This window comes from Rhinoraja longicauda, chromosome 7, assembly GCF_053455715.1.
Source record: "Rhinoraja longicauda isolate Sanriku21f chromosome 7, sRhiLon1.1, whole genome shotgun sequence".
Lineage (NCBI taxonomy): Eukaryota > Metazoa > Chordata > Chondrichthyes > Rajiformes > Arhynchobatidae > Rhinoraja > Rhinoraja longicauda.
This window is the reverse complement of record NC_135959.1, coordinates 17,752,500-17,769,790: the sequence shown is the minus strand read 5'-3', so window position 1 is coordinate 17,769,790 and position 17,291 is coordinate 17,752,500. Positions and strand designations below refer to the sequence as shown.

The following is a 17,291-nucleotide window of genomic DNA, read 5'->3' as shown; positions in this document are numbered from 1 at the left end:
GTACGGACTCGGTGGGCCAAAGGCCCTGCTTCTGAGTTGTACCTCTAAATTTAACTCTCAACTACCTGTTGCCTGGATCCATGAACTGCCACCTTGGCCAGACCTAGGAGCAAACCTACAAGGCGATCCGCTGGACTGATGCACCTACCTCTGCACTGGGTGACAAGAGGGGACAGGAGCGGGACTGAAATACAGCCAAAACCGGAGAAGCAGCACCTTTAAATATTCAAACAGGAGCAGTAACCTCTTACACTTATATATATTTATGGTACGCAGAGTGTTCTTGGCTGCAGAAATGGTAAGTGGTGGATTCACCCAACTGGAACTAATAACGAGCCAGTTCTTTTTACTTTTACTTTACTTTAGAGATACAGCACAGAAACAGGCTCTTTGGTCCACCGAGTCCATGCCAACCAGCGATCACCCGGTACACTAACCTACACACATTAGAGCCAATTTTACAAATTACTGAAGCCAATTAACCTACAAACTTGCGCATCTTTGCAGTGTGGGAGGAAACGGGAGCACCCAGAGAAAACCCACGAGGTCACAGGGAAAAAGTACAACACTGGGTGGCGCCAGCAACAGCTGCCTCTCCAGCAGTTTGTCATTCCCTTCTTTCTTAGTGTCTGTTTTGTATGTGTTAAATGTGTGTTTTTTTGGTGTTCTTTAGCTTGTTTTATGTGGGGGGGGGGGGGGGGGGAGTTGGGGGAACTTTTTCTAATCTCTTACCTCAATGGAGATGCGATTTTTTTTCCGTACCGTATCTCCGTTTGCACTGCGGTCTAACATTGTGGAGTTGGCGGCCTTTGCTGGAGACCGACCGTGAGCTCCATCTCAGGTGCCTGCGGGACTTATCATCGCGGAGCTCACGATCCCTGTCGTGGGGGTTGTCTTTGGGGCTCCCAACCGTGGAAGCCTGCGGACTTTAACATCATGGAGCTTGCGGTCTCTGGTCAGAAACCGAAATCGGGGACTCAAAGCCGCAGGAGCTTCGACCGCCCCGAGGCGGGAGCTTCGATCGCCCGACGCGGGAGTTGCTATCGCGTCGACGGAGGCTTCGACCACCAACTGTGGATGGTTCGACTGCCCTGACCGCGGGAGAAAAAAGAGGAAGGAGGTCGGACTTTATTGCCTTCCATCACAGTGAGGAACGTGGGGGAATCCGCTGTGGTGGGCGTTTATGTTAACTTTTATGTAGTTGTGTGTCTTGTTGTTTTTTTTAGTATGGCTGTATGGTAATCTGAATTTCACTGTACCTTAATTGGTACATGTGGCAATAAACTGACTTTGAAACCTTGAAACCTTAAACTCCGTTACAGACAGCACCCACAGCCAGGCTCAAACTCGGGTCCCTGGCGTTATAAGACAGCAACTCTACCTTTGCCCCACTGTGCCCACTTGTCAGAAAGGGAGCACTGCAATGTCCGAAGAGCAGGTCTGAGGGAGCGCCTCATCGGATCCCAGAAGGGCAGATCCAATGAAGTACTGAACTATCAGAGGAGTAATGGCAAGGGAGTGCACTCTGTCAGAAAGGAAGTGGCGGGAGAGTTTCTTACAGTCAGAGGAGCAGTGCTGAGGGAGCGCTGGACTATCAAAAGGGCAGAACTATGAAGGTGTTGCTGGCCCAAGGGCCCCAGCTATTCTCTCACATGAATATCAAAGTCACACGACCATTGCTGAGGGAAGGGCTGTGAAACTTCACTGGTCCTGCTGCTAATTTTTAACCCGTCCAGGTTGACCTGATCCAGTTATTATTTAACTCATTGATGTTTGTGGCAGTTTGCTGTGCACTACAACGTGTAGACAGTTGGCAGAGCACCGGCCTCTGTTCCCTTTAGTCAAGATGGGCGTGAGGTGATGAATTAGGGGTTGGTTGGGTGCGTGGGTGGGATCCTGAAAGAGGGGGCAGATCCTTAATGTTCAAACACCAGCCATTCAGGGGTGATGCTGGGGGCTCTCTCTCTCTCTCTCAGTGTGAGACACAAGAAAGTGAGAATCTGCAACACTCATCCCCAAATTGTCCTGAGTTCATAGGTTCATGAGTGATAGGAGCAGAATTAGGCCATTTGGCCCATCAAATCTATTCCGCCATTCCATCATGGCTGAACTATCTTTCCCTCTCAACCCCATTCTCCTGCCTTCTCCCTGTAACCCCTGACACCCTTACTAATCAACCCTTACTAATCAACCCGTACTGAGGTCAAGAGTCAACTGAAAAGTTCAGCACTGATAAGGTGATTGGATTCTTATTGGGTGATCAAGGGATAAAAATGGAGAAGTGGGCTTTAAGTGTAATTGCATTGTATCAGGCAGGAGAGGGTGAGTGTGTGTGAGAGTGTCAGTATCTGTGTCCATGTGTGCGACAGTGCCTGTGGGTGTCTGCCTGTGAATGTGTGTGTGTGTGTGGTTCTGTGTGTGCGACTCCATGTGTGTGGCCATGTCCATATGCTGGTGGATGTGAATTTAAGTTATCACTGTGCAGGAGGCTGAGAGTTTCGGAGGAATGCCATTATGCTCGGAGTCACTGAAGCATGGAAAGGTTTATCTGGTTGAGTGCGAGAGGCAGAGACCACTGCAACTCAAAGACAAAGCGTGTAAACATTCAAACTCAGAGAAGGTGCAGCACGATGGGAGAAGACAAAGCAGCGGGAACATTTCTGGATAATTTTTGTTCTTAGTACTCTGCAAAGAGATCAACTCTTATGTGCTGAAATTACAAACACTCTTTGACAAAAGCAGATGGGGATCTTTAGCCAATATATCACTATTTAATGGTTGTACCTGTGGGCTTTGCCCAGTGCTAGCTTGAGATCAGTTATTGATGAGCTCTGGGAATGGGTAAAGGGATCATTCCAGATGAAAATAACAGTGGGGGAAGGAGGAACGATTGAAGGTTAGGAGGAGGGAAGGGGGGAGGGAAGGAAGGAAGGGGGAGGGAAGGAAGGAGGGAAGGAAGGGGGGGGAGGGAGGGAGGGAGGGGGGGGAGGGAGGGAGGGAGGGGGGGGGAGGGAGGGAGGGAGGGGGGGAGGGAGGAAGGGAGGAAGGAAGGAAGGAAGAGTGGGAGGGGGGGGGGGGGGGGTGGAGCCAGAGGGATATTTTCAAAAAGGAAATTCAAGAGTTTGGAGCCTCTGCAGTTGTAAGCAAACCACCAGTGACCGTAATAAAAATCAACGATTCATAGAGGGGAGATGAGGGAGCTTAGATCAGGAATCTCTATTTTTAAGCCTAACTCACTGCCAGGGTCATGGACTTGATCAGAAGTTATTTCGATTGCAACCGCTCGTGTATTTGGCCCATTCATCTCCAAAGTTAATCGCAGTTCAAGCAGACTCTTTGCGACTCAATCTGCTGAATCTTAACAGACAGAAGAAAAACAACTTTCCACTAACTTCAGTATTTTTGTGACCAATAACACAAGAAAACATCTTTAAGCCTTGATGACTTGCTCCACTGGTCAGTTTGTACCACTTGATATTACTGGGAAACCAGATCAGGTGATATTCCTGGGAAATTTCAAGACATTCCTGGATTGTTGACAACCAAAGTACATCCAGTTTGCAAGAAGTTGTCAAGTCTGCTCCGCACCCGCACCCGCACCCGAGTGGCAATGATAAATACTGATGATAAATTAAACCTGCAGATTCATCTAAACTTGGATAGGTTAGTAAAGTTACAAGGATTTGATTTTCTCCTGATGGCATGGGTTTTCCCTGGGTGCTTCAGCTTTCTTCCACATCCCCAAAAATGTGGATTTGTAGGTAAATTATTAGTCGCAGATCAGTGGGAAAATTTTGTGGGATGAGTGAATGGAAATGTGTGCAGAATAAAATGAATGAGGGTAAGATAAGTGTAAACGGGTGCCTGATGGTTGGCAAGGATATTTTGATGCTGTGTGACTGCATGTGGAATCACTGTCGAGAGGCCTTGTGCCCCAATGACCTGCCTAGCAACACATTGTGTATTTCATTGTCTGAGAACCACTTTGAGATCTCATGAGGCTGTGATAGGCAATGGGTAAAAGGCAAGAAAGGGGTTCTACATCATGTCCTACACAGCCCTTACTGCTGTAGCCCATACTCCCTTCCTCCTCTCATACAACCCACTCACCCCTCCGACCACTCAGCTGCTTTGATAGTGGGAGAAAACAGGAGAGAATCAATGGCTTTTTATAAGTTATAGGGGTAGAATTAGGCCATTTGGCCCATCGAGTCTACTCTGCCATTCAATCATGGTTGATCTCTGCCTCCTAATCCTATTTTCCTGCCTTCTCCCCATAACACGACACCCGTTCAAATAATTTGTCTATCTCTGCCTTAAAAATATCCACTAACTTGACATCAACAGCCCTCCGCAACAATAAGTTCCACAGATTAAATACCCCCTGACTGAAGAAGTTCCTCCTCACCTCCTTTCTATACCCTTTTGATGCTCACACTGATGGGATGAGGCCAAGGTTATGGGGATGGGGTTATGAGATGGGTCGAGCAAGGGATTACTCGTGCATATGCAAGCTGCAATTTAAGGCAGTCGATTAACTTGCAAAACTGCTCGTTTTTGAGATGTGGAAGAAATGTTAACGGACTGAAATGTTGAGGAGGGTCTGACCATACAAATTTTCTTTTTATCCGGTCTCTGTGAATTTATATAGACAAAGGCAGAAACAAAGAACTCGTTCCCGGGGAAAAGGATTTCTGTGATCAGCTGTGTTCATTGTTAACCTGTTATCCAGCTGGGGGAAGCTCAACATCTGGTGCCAAGGAGAAAATAAAGGAAAGCACGAGTAACTGGGAGAAAGCTTCATGTAGGAAAATAACTGCAGATGCTGGTTCAAATCAAAGGTAGACACAAAATGCTGGAGTAACTCAATGGGTCAGGCAGCATCTCAGAAGAGAAGGAATGGGTGACGTTTCATGTCCGAAGAAGGGTCTTGAGCTGAAACGTCATCCATTCCTTCTCTCCTGAGATGCTGCCTGACCCATTGAGTTACTCCAGCATGTCTACCTTCGGCAGAAAGCTTCATATGCCTACACCCTGATACTGATTCTGGGCACTGACAGTGGCTGCACCAGTGGGCACTGTGCTCTGGACACTAGGCGCAGCAGTGCCAGTGAGTGCTTTCTGGATCAGGCCATTCACTTGTACATTGATTGCCTGGAACCCATTGCAGAGTCGGACTCACGTTCCATTTCCAACCTGGAGATGCAGGGTGGGTGGGATGAACTGGGGGCAGTCACTGAGAGGGGGGCATCTCTGACCCTCTCCAAATTCAGCTGCAGATGTGGGAGGACAAGATGGTGTTGGCGCAGACTGAGCCTTCCTTTGAAAAGGGCTTCAGTGAACCAGTTGTTTTACAGCAGTCCCGTAGCTGGCCAGTTACTCTTATGGTCTGTGTCTAATTGTAGTGGATTAGTTGATTCCTGGAAGCTAGTGTGGAACATGCAGCCTATTACCCTTGTAGGGATGCAATAGATTCATGTTCCCCAGTGCGGAGACACTGGAAGCTGCAGATCCTGGAGACTTGAGCAAAACACAAAGTGTTTCGACTCTGAAGTCTGAAGTAGGGGTGCCAACTATTTCACTCCCAAATATGGGACAAGGTGACGTCACCGCCCTGCGCCCCACGTGACCTCACCCAGCCAGCGGTCACGTGCTCCCGCTCCACCAATGGTGGTCGCCCGGGCCGGGAGGCGGGTTGCTAAGCAACCTCCGTTAAGCGAACACACTAGGTGTCTACCTTAGAGTATTCTGAGGGATAGGTTATACAGGCACTTGGATGGGCAAGGGCAGTTTAGGGATAGTCAGCATGATTTTGTATGTGGGAAGTTGTGTCTCACAAATCTGATTTATTTTTTGAAGACGTGACAAATATGGTCGATGAGGGCAGAGCTGTAGATGTTGTGTACATGGATTTCAGTAAGGCGTTCGACAAGGTTCCGCATGGTAGGCTGCCCTGGAAGGTTAGATCGCATGGAATCCAAGGAGAGATAGCTGAATGGATAGCAAATTGGCTCCATGGAAGGAAGCAAAGAGTGATGGTGGAAGGTTGCTTCTTGGACTGGAGGCCTGTGACTAGTGGTGTGCATCTGGGTTCATTGTTGGGCCCATTACAGTTTGTCATCTACATCAATGATTTGGATGAGAACATACAAGGCAAGATTAGCAACTTTGCTGATGATACGAAAGTTAGTTTTTTTTGCAGATTGTAAAGACGGTTGTGAAAGATTGCAGCAGGTTCTGGATCGATTGGCCAGATGGGCGGAGAAATGGTTGATGGAATTTAATACAGAGAAATGTGGGTGTTGTATTTTGGGACATCGAACAAAGGCAGGACCTACACAGTAAATGGTAGGCCTCTGGGCAGTTCAAGATTCTCACAACTTGTTTCTTGAATACATCTCCCTCTCACCTCTCGCCCTTTCCTCATTTAATCCTTCCTCAACCCACCCCACCCCCTACCCTACCCTCCTTTCTGGCTCTCTCTTCTCTCCCCCTCCCTTTCTCTCCCATTCTCTGCAGGATCGAGGGGAACAACAAAAATTATTTGGGGTCGCAAGGACCCACAGATGATGGAATCTTAAGCAAGGCACAAAATGCTGGAGGAACTCAGCTGGTCAGGAAGGAATGGACAGGAGGCAGTTCGGATGGGTACCCTGCTTCAGACTGCTATGTACTCTTGGTGCTGCCAGGAAAAGAATTCTTCAGTAGCATTCCATGATTGGCGTAACAAGCCATTCAGCCTAACAGGGCATGTACCAGACATACACACCATGTTAACAAACTGGAGGGCAAAAAGTGCTCTTTCTTTATCCGCCCATTGAAAGTTTTTAAAGTCTAATGTTTATATCATATCTGAGGTTGTTGGAATGTTTTCACTGTGTGTGTGTGTGTGTGTGTGTGTGTGTATCTGTGTGTGCGTGCCTGTGTGTCTGCCTGTGTGTCTGTATGTGTCTGTGGGTGTGTCCGTGTGTGTGTCTGTGTCTGTGTGTGTGTGTGTGTCCCTCTGTGTCTGTGTGTGTGTGTGTGTGTGTCCCTGTATCTGTGTATCCCTGTGTGTGTGTGTGTGTATGTCTGTGTGTCGCTGTATCTATGTGTCCCTGTGTCTGTGTGTCCCTGTATCTGTGTGTCCCTGTATCTGTGTGTCCCTGTGTCTGTGTGTGTGTGTACGTGTGTGTGTTTGTCTGTGTGTGTGTGTGTGTGTGTGTGTGTGTGTGTGTCCCTGTGCCTGTGTGCGTGTGTCTGTATCTGTGTGTCCCTGTGTGTGGCTGTGTGTGAGTGTGGGTGGGTGTGTGTGTGTGTCCCTGTGCCTGTGTGCGTGTGTGTGTCTGTGTCCCTGTGTCTGTATGTATGTATGCGTGTGTGTCCCTGTATCTGTGTGTCCCTGTCCCTGTGTGTGTGTGTGTGTGTGTGTGTGTGTGTGTGTGTGTGTGTCTGTCTGTGTGTGTGTGTCTGTCTGTCTGTGTGTGTGTGTGTGTGTGTGTGTGAGTGAGTGTGTGTGTATGTGTCTCTGTGTCTGTGGAGCCTCTTACTGAAACCTTCTCACACATATCCTCCCTCCTGGTACGAGACCACGGGTGTGCCGCTGATATAACTCGCTGCATCTTTAGTGTGGCTAATCGTGTGGCCTCGAGTTTCAAAGGAGTGGAATCCGACTGCGGGCAACTGACGTGAAATCGCAAGGAGTGGGGAACAGCTGGGAGAGGTTTACAAAGGGCAAATGGGAAGCGATGGGAGAAAAGAAGAAAGATTTATGGAGAGAATTCGCAGCATCGGACGGGCCAGATTGCTGCGTCTGTAATTTATCTCAACAAATGAGAGGCGAGTGATTCCAGTGAGAATCAGAGGGAGACTCAAACTGGGCCAATGTTTCAGGCAGGTATCGAGCGTCCAATCCCACCCCCACTTTAGCGGGACAGGGGATAGTGGAACCTTCCCCTTTAGACGGCACGCATGTGGAAGTTGGGAGAGACGATCACACAGATCCTAATTGGGGGTCCAGAGAGAGAAGGGTGGTGGGAGGGGGAGTGGTGGGAGGGAGAGTGGTGGGAGAGAGAGAGAGAGGGCCAGAGAGAGAAGGGTGGTGGGAGGGAGAGGGGGTGGTGGGAGAGAGAGAGAGAGAGAGGGTGTGGTGGGAGGGAGAGGGTGTGGTGGGAGGGAGAGGGGGGGGTGGTGGGAGAAAGGGGGTGGTGGGAGAGAGAGAGATAGGGTGTGGTGGGAGGGAGAGGGGGAGTGGTGGGAGGGAGAGAGGGACATAGACAGAGACAGAGAGGGAGAGAGAGAGAGAGAAGTGGTGGGAGAGAGGGAGATGTGGTGCTGGGAGAGAGGGGGGGGTGGTGGAAGAGAGGGGGGAGTGGTGGGAGATGGGATGGTGGGAGTAAGGGGGAGGAGAGGGTGGTGGAGGAGAAGAGTCAGGGGTCCAGGGATCTTCCCTCCATTCTCCCTTCACCTCAAGGCTCCTGGCGGTGGAGTGAGGTTAGGGAACGGCGTGCTGGAGGTGTGAGGCGTATCTCGGCACCGAGTCCAGAGCAGCCCGATCACATTCCCAGAGGGGAGACGTCCCTGTCCACTCAGCTCCACCTGCCCGCCGATGATCAGGGCAAAGACTGGGACGGACCGGTCCAACCTCGTCCCAACTCCATGGGAATGTTGTCCTCAGGGAGAGGAAAACCCGGCTGGGATCAAGCCAGCGCCAGAGTAGAGCGGACCTCTTCCCGACTCTTGGGCACGGGAATTTCAATGCACAGATGGGGGAAAGGGGCACTTACCAGTCGACGGAATAGAATCCGAGATACATATTCACCAACCTCTCCCTTCCGGCATCCTCTCAGCCCACACCCACAACCCTCCCTTCCCTCCAGTCCAGACCCAAAACTCATCCAAAGCCCCACTCCCTCACCCCTCCTCTCTTCCCCTCCCCTCCTCAACACCCCCTTATCCCCTTCCTCCTCAACCTGCTCACCCCTCCCCCCTTCCTCACTACCCCTCCCGACTCCTTACCACACACCCCATCCCCCATCCACCCCTTCCCCCTCCGCATCATCCCCTCCCCTCCCTCCCCCCCCCCTCCTTCAGAGAGTCCCAGCCCACAACTACCACAATGAGATTGTACACATCCCGCCGATGCGCTTCATACATTACAAAGGGCCACACGCCAGACGCAGCAGCGGGGTTAATTCGGCCCGTCGCCTGGCAGTATCGGACATCTCGCCGGAGAACAGCATCCCCTCCCCCCCGCACGGTCACACGGACACGGTTCACAACCGCTCACTGCCTCGCCACCTCCCAGAAGTTTGCCCCAGAACTAACTTCCTCATGGCCTGTTGTCGGGGACTAATGCATCGTAACCGGGACCCTCACACATCACTAACCTGTGCGTCTACATGTGTGCGTGTGTATGTTTGTGTGTATGTATGTGTATGATTGTGTGTATGTATGTGTGCAGTATAAATATGTGTCTCTGTGCATGCTTCTGTGTGTGTGTGTGTGTGTGTGTGTGTGTGTGTATATGTATGTATGTGTATGTATGTGTGCAGTGTAAGTATGTGTCTGTGCATGCTTCTGTGTGTCTCCGTGTGTGTGCATGTGTGTCTGTGTGTCTCCGTGTGTGTGTGTCAGTGCATGTGTGTGTGTGGCTGTGTATGTGTCTCTGGGGGGGGGGTCACTATTACACGCTGGTGTTCAGGGGTCACACACAACTATTGTCTTCTCTCAAGAACACTCGGGGCTGAAGTTCCCTAAAGTCACCCGGTGCTCGAAGTCTCAGTCCCGTCGTTCGGCCCGCATACTGCCCCTCACTCACCCCCGCGAACACACCGGCCGGCCGAACACCCGCACTCCCCGGTATAACTTCAGTCTGTGTTACTCACCGCTGCCTCCGAGCGCCGAGACTGAGCCAGGAGGATGATGGCCGGGAGCAGCCACCGCATCTGAGGGACCATGTCGCCCTATGTCTGGGCTTTACATAGGAGGCAGTGCCTGGCCACACACTGGTGAGGAGCGGGTCTCTCTGTCTCTCTCTGTGCCCAGGGCGCTGTGCAGTTGTAGAGCGGAGCAGGTCGTTAGTGCGTCTGCACTCAGATTGCCAGATCTGGGAATCCGCTCTCCGCTCCCACTTTACTCTCTCCTCCCACCCTCAAACACGTTGCAGGGAGAGATTAACCCTTTGGCTGCACTTTCAGGAGCTGGAAGATGGGTTCCACCAGGACTTTGAGATAACCACGAGGACGGGAAAGTTTGTGCCAAGTCGCGCCAAGTTTCCCTGCAGTCGGTCCCCGGGCATTAACGCCCTTCACCCCCTCCCCAGTCCCAACTCTATCGCGGACAGCAAAGAAACGATTCAGGAGTAAACGTCTTGGCGCTTTTCTCTTCCTTTGGTAGCTCCCCGGATCTCCCAGGGCAAAGACGGCGGCGGCGGCTCCCACTTGTCTATTTGGGACAAATAGAGTAGGTTCGGTCTCCGCACACATCTACATGTGCTACGGTCGTTGGTGACAGCTACGGTCCTTGGTCCCTCTCCCTAAAGTGTGCGGGGTAGTGCAGCCAAGGGTTAATCTGTCGCTGCAACATGTTTAAGGGGCTGCGAGGGTGGGAGGAGCGAGTGAACTGGGAGCGGATTTCCAGCTCTGCCAAACTGTGTGCAGACGCACTGCCGACCCGCACCGCTCCACAACTGCACAGCGAAGCCCCCCGAGCCCTGAGGCAGTGAGAGGACGAAGGCTCAGTACCCGCTCCTCGCCCGTGTGGCCCGGCACTACTTCCCAGGTGAAGTCCGGACAAGGGGAGAGCGCGGCTGGTGCTTCCGCAGATGTGCTAGCTGCTCTTGGCTCAGACTCACCGAGCTTGGAGGCAGCGGTGAGTAACACGGACTGAAGTTATCCGGCAGTGCGACTGTTCGGTCGGTGTATTAGTGGGGATGAGAGATGGAGAGGAGGGACTGAGACCCTTAGTGACTTTAGGTAACTTCAGCCCGAGTGCCCTTGAGGGAAGGCAATAGTTGTGTGTGACCCCCCCCCCCCCCCCCCCGACTACCCGCGTGCAATAGAGGCACACATACACACACACACATATACGCACACACACACATATATATATACACGCACACACATACACATACATACACACACATATATACACACACACACACACACACACACATATATATATATATATATATACACACACACACACACACATGTTGAGGGTTCGGCTAAGGTTCATCAGTCCCGGGACAACCGGCCCTCACTCAACACGTTCTTGAGCAGACTGCTGGGTGCGGGCAATACTTTGAGCGCTTGGTGTAACTGTGCGGATATAGTGGTGGCCGAGATGTCTGACACTGGCCGCTGCCGGAGGGTGGGGGTTGGGGGGGTGGCCATGTGCAAAGGCGGAGGTGGGGGGGGAGGGGTGGGAGGTGGGGGGGGAGGGGTGGGGGCTGGGGGTGGCCATGTACAAAGGCGGGGCTGGGGGTGGCCATGTGTAACGCCGAGGGGCGGGTTCCACTTTGGTGTACGCTGTTCCCCATTGAGGTAGCGAGATGCTGAGTGTAGACCCGTCTACCCCGACCAAAGTCCCTGACGGAGAGATTGAGGATGGCATATTCATTCCGCAGCCGTGGGATGGGCAGTGGGCGGGATTGATCCAAATATCCCAGGATCAGCCAATGCTGCCTTTTTTTGTCACGATTTATCTCATTGTTACGTAGAAAAAAGGAACTGCAGATGCTGGTTTACAAAAAAAATAGACAAAGTGCTGGAGTAAATCAGCGGTTCAGGCATCATCTCTGCAGAATCTCTTGGACAATACAGCTCACCCCCTCCATGACATATTTGTCAACCCGAGGAGTACCTTCGGCAACAGACTGGTTCCACCAAGATGCAGGACAGAACGCCACAGGAGATCCTTGTGGCTATCCAACTGTACAACCCCTCCCCTTCTGTCGTGGGGTAGACTGACATCCCTACCCGCCCCCCACCCACAATCTTTGCATATCCCCAATCCTTTCCACTCATCGCTTTAATTTTTTGTTTCAATAGACAATAGGTGCAGGAGGAGGCCATTCGGCCCTTCGAGCCAGCACCGCCATTTAATGTGATCACGGCTGATCATTCTCAATCAGTACCCCGTTCCTGCCTTCTCCCCATACCCCCTGACTCCGCTATCCTTAAGAGCTCTATCTAGCTCTCTCTTGAATGCATTCAGAGAATTGGCCTCCACTGCCTTCTGAGGCAGAGAATTCCACAGATTCACAACTCTCTGACTGAAAAAGTTTTTCCTCGTCTCGGTTCTAAATGGCCTACCCCTTATTCTTAAACTGTGGCCCCTTGTTCTGGACTCCCCCAACATTGGGAACATGTTTCCTGCCTCTAACGTGTCCAACCCCTTAATAATCTTATACGTTTCAATAAGATCTCCTCTCATCCTTCTAAATTCCAGTGTATACAAGCCTAGTCGCTCCAGTCTTTCAACATATGATAGTCCCGCCATTCCGGGAATTAACCTAGTAAACCTACGCTGCACGCCCTCAATAGCAAGAATATCCTTCCTCAAATTTGGAGACCAAAACTGCACACAGTACTCCAGGTGCGGTCTCACTAGGGCCCTGTACAACTGCATGTATCTTTTGTTTCATGTATCTTTTGTTTTATGATCAATTTCCCTCCTGGGATAAATAAAGTTCTTTCGTATCGTATCGTAGAACAGGGATAGTTGACTTTTCCTGTCGGAACCATTCTTCAAACTGACTCGCCCACTGCCAGCAAGTACTGCCCTGGTTCCTGCTGTGGTGCATCCCTCCCTCTCCACCCTCCTCTCTGTCCAAAAGTACCACATTCCAAAGTGGGGTGATCTTCTGTGTGACCCCTCTCTCGTCTGCTTCGCTGATGACAATCTTACAGAGAACACATTACAACACAACACAGGAACAGGCCCTTCATTTCATTGTGGTTGTGCAGACCAACATGACAGCCTAACCAATCCCATCAGGAACAGCATATTTCGCTTTGACAGCTTGCAGCCCAGCAGTATGAACATTGACATTAGATAGTTCCTCTGTCCCTCTCTTCCCCTCCTCCTTCCCAGATCTCCCTCTATCTTCCTGTCTCCACCTATATCCTTCCTTTGTCCCGCCCCCCCCCCCCCCCCGACATCAGTCTCAAGAAGGGTCTCGACCCAAAACGTCACCCATTCCTTCTCTCCTGAGATGCTGCCTGACCTGCTGAGTTACTCCAGCATTTTGTGAATAAATACCTTCGATTTGTACCAGCATCTGCAGTTATTTTCTTACACCATCTACCTGAACGATTAGTACGGGTGTCGGAGGTTATAGGGAGAAGGCTGGGGAATTAGGTTAGGAGGGACAGATAGATCAGCCATATTTGAATGGCGGAGTAGACCTGATGGGCCGAATGACCTAGTTCTGCTCCTATTACATGACCTTATGACCTACACATGGCCCATATCCATCTATTCCTTGCCTGTCCACATGCCTCTCTAAATACCTCAAACGTTGCTATGGTATTCGCTTTCACCACCTCTCCCGGCAGTGCATTCCAGGCACCTTCCACACTCTGTGTAAAGTATTTTAAAAACTTGTCTGGCAAATCTCCTGTAAACTGCCCCCCTCTCATCTTAACCTATGTCCATTTGTATATGACTTATCCACTCTGGGAGAAAGATCCTGACTGTCTACCTCATTTATGCCTCTCTAATTTAACACACTTTTATCAGATCCCCCCTCCCTTAGTCTTCGATGCTCTAAAAATGTACAGGCTCTCCTCATGGCTGCAGTCTGGGCAATATCTGGTGAACGATTTCTGCAGCCTCTCCAAGGCCTCCACATCCTGTAGGTTGTATATGTGGGGCAAGGAAGTGAGGTTTGAGTGGGTGAACTCATGCTATGGAAGAGCTGATAAAATCTGTCTGCATCAGCAATATCACCAAGGTGTGAAAGCCCCCACATCTGACTTCAGAGTGGATAGAAGCAGCTGGAGATAGTTGGACCCAGGCCACTGCCCGGGGGCCTCCTGCGCTGATTCCTGGCATCAGAATTGAGGGACAAAGGTTTAGGGGTAACATGAGGGGGAACTTCTTTACTCAGAGGGTTGTGGCTGTATGGAATGGGCTTCCGGTGGAAGTGGTGGAGGCTGGCTCGATTTTATTATTTAAGAGTAAATTGGATAGGTATATGGATAAGAGGGGATTAGAGGGTTATGGTCTGAGTGCAGGTAGATGAGACTAGGTCAGGGAGAATGGTCGGCGTGGACTGGTAGGGCCGGACAGGCCTGTTTCCATGCTGTGGTTGTTATATGTTATATATGTTATCAATTGACCTCTCATGGCTGCAAAAAGATCAAAGCTGGGAACTGAATATTCAGGGCTATACGCCCTATCGAAAAGACAGACAGGTGGGCAGAGGGGGTGGAGTGGTTCTGTTGGAAAAGAATGAGATTCAGTGAGGGTGACATAGAATCAGAAGATGTAGAGTAATTGTGGATGGAACTGAGAAATTGTTAGGGTAAAAAGACCCTAATGGGAGTTATCAACAGGCCCCTAAACAGTAGTCTGGAGATGGGGGGCAAGTTGCATCAGGAGTTAAAATTGGCATGTAACAAAGGTAATGCTACGGTGATTATGGGAGATTTCAACATGCAGGTAGGCTGGGAAAATCAGGTTGGTACTGGACCCCAAGAAAGGGAATTTGTAGAGTGCCCCCGAGATGGATTCTGAGAGCAGCTTGCACTGGAGCATATCAGGGGAAAGGCAATTCAGGATGTAGTGTTGTGTAATGAACCGGATTTGATAAGGGAACTCAAAGTAAAGGAACCATTAGGAGGTGATGACCATAATATGATAAGTTTTAATCTGCAATTTGAGAGGGAGAAGGTAAAATTGGAAGTGGCAGTATTGCAGTTGAACAAAGGGGACTATGGAGGCATGAGGGAGGAGCTGGCCAAAGTTTACTGGAAAGGGACCCTAGCAGGGATGACAGTGGAACAGCAATGGCAGGTATTTCTGGGCATAATCCGGAAGATGCAGGATCATTTCATTCCAAAGAGGAAGAAAGATTTTAAGGGGAGTAAGAGGCCACCGTGGCTGACCAGGGAAGTCAAGGACAGTAGAAAAATAAAAGAGAAGTATAACATAGCAAAGATGAGCAGGATGCCAGATGATTAGGAAACTTTTAAAGATCAACTGAAGGTAACTAAAAAAGCAATATGGGGAGAAAAGGCGAAGTACGAGGGTAAGCTAGCCAAGAATATATAGGAGGATAGTAAAAGCTTCTTTAGGTATGTGATGAGAAAGAAATAGTTAAGACAAACGTGGGTCCCTTGAAGACAGAAACAGGTGAATTTATTATGGGGAACAAGGAAATGGCAGATGAGTTGAACAGGTACTTTGGTTCTGTCTTCACTGAAGAAGACACAATCTCCCAGATGTACCAGAGGACCTAGAGGACCTAGGGTGACGGAGGAACTGAAGGAAATTCACATTCGTCAGGAAATGGTGTTGGATAGACTGATGGGACTGAAGGCTGATAAATCATTAGGGCCTGACGGTCTGCACCCCAGGGTATTCAAGGAGGTAACTCTAGAAATTTTGGACGCATTGGGTTCTCCAACTTTAGATAGTTCCTCTGTCCCTCTCTTCCCCTCCCCTTCCCAGTTCTCCCTCTATCTTCCTGTCTCCACCTCTATCCTTCCTTTGTCCCTCCCCCCTGATATCAGTCTGAAGAAGGGTCTCGACCCAAAACGTCACCCATTCCTTCTCTCCTGAGATGCTGCCTGACCTGCTGAGTTACTCCAGCATTTTGTGAAATAAATACCTTCGATTTGTACCAGCATCTGCAGTTATTTTCTTACACTACCTGTTGGACGCATTAGTGATCATTTTCCAATGTTCTATAGATTCTGGATCAGTTCCTGTGGATTGGAGGGTAGCTAATGTTATCCCACTTTTCAAGAAAGGGGGGAGAGAGAAAGCAAAGAATTATAGACCAGTTAGCCTAACATTGGTGGTGAGGAAGATACTGGAGTCAATTATTAAAGATGTAATAGTGGCGCATTTGGATAGCAGTAACAGGATCTGTCCAAGTCAGCATGGATTTATGAAGGGGAAATCATGCTTGACTAATCTGGAATTTTTTGAGGATGTAACACGTAAAATGGACAAGGGAGAGCCAGTGGAGGTAGTGTACCTGGATTTTCAGAAAGCCTTTGATAAGGTCCCACACTGGAGATTAGTGGGCAAAATTAGAGCACATGGTATTGGGGGTAGGGTATTGACATGGATAGAAAATTGGTTGGCAGACAGTAAACAAAGAGTAGGGTTAAACAGGTCCCTTTCAGAATGGCAGGCAGTGACTAATGATTTAGATGAAGGAATTATAAGTAACATTAGCAAATTCGCAGATGGCACAAAGCTGGGTGGCAGTGTGAACTGTGAAGAGGATGCTATGAGGATGCAGAGTGACTTGGGCAGGTTGGGTGAGTGGGCAGATGCATGGCAGATGCGGTCTTATGTGGATCAATGTGAGGTTATCCACTTGGGTGACAAGAACAGGAAGGCAGATTATTATCTGAATGGTGTCAGGTTAGGAAAAGGGGAAGTATAACGAGACCTGGGTGTCCTTGTACATCAGTCACCGAAAGTAAGCATGCAGGTACAGCAGGCAGTGAAGAAAGCTAATGGCATGTTAGCCTTCATAACAAGAGGAGTTGAGTATAGGAGCAAAGAGGTCCTTCTGCAGTTGTACAGGGCCCTGGTGAGACCACACCTGGAGTATTGTGTGCAGTTTTGGTCTCCTAATTGGAGGAAGGACATTCTTGCTATTGAGGGCGTGTGGCATAGAGTCACAAGCTTAATTCCCGGGATGGCATGACTGCCACATGATGAAAAAATGGAGCAACTGGGCTTGTAGTCACTGGAATTTAGAAGGATGAAAGGGGATCTTATAGAAATATATAAAATTATTAAGGGATTGGACACGCTAAATGCAGGAAACATGTTCCCGATGTTGGGGGAGTCCAGAACCAGGGGCCACAGTTTAAGAATAAGGGATAGGCCATTTAGAACTGAGATGAGGAAAAACTTTTACACACAGAGAGTTGTGAATTTGTGGAGTCCTCTGCCTCAGAAGGCAGTGGAGGCCTATTCACTGGATGTATTCAAGAGAGTTAGATGGAGCACTCAGGGCTAGCGGAATCAGGGGATATGGGGAGAAGGCAAGAACGGGGTACTGATTGTGGATGATCAGCCATGATCACATTGAATGGCGGTGCTGGCTTGAAGGGCCG

General features: G+C 49.7%; 2 protein-coding genes across 2 annotated transcripts in view; one reads left to right on the top strand and one right to left on the bottom strand.

The window, feature by feature from the left end:
• The window catches only part of LOC144595118 (uncharacterized), a 144,930-nt gene extending 134,777 nt beyond the window's left edge, over window positions 1-10,153 (bottom strand). Inside the window, exon 1 of the mRNA XM_078402195.1 lies at window positions 9,867-10,153. Within this exon, the coding sequence (XP_078258321.1) occupies window positions 9,867-9,938 (72 nt within the window). The 5' untranslated portion in view covers window positions 9,939-10,153. The remainder of the gene's footprint in view (window positions 1-9,866) is intronic.
• A 470-nt stretch (window positions 10,154-10,623) lies between these two features.
• The window catches only part of LOC144595117 (uncharacterized), a 144,501-nt gene continuing 137,833 nt past the window's right edge, over window positions 10,624-17,291 (top strand). Inside the window, exon 1 of the mRNA XM_078402194.1 lies at window positions 10,624-10,851. The gene's annotated coding sequence lies outside the window, so the exon portion shown is untranslated. The remainder of the gene's footprint in view (window positions 10,852-17,291) is intronic.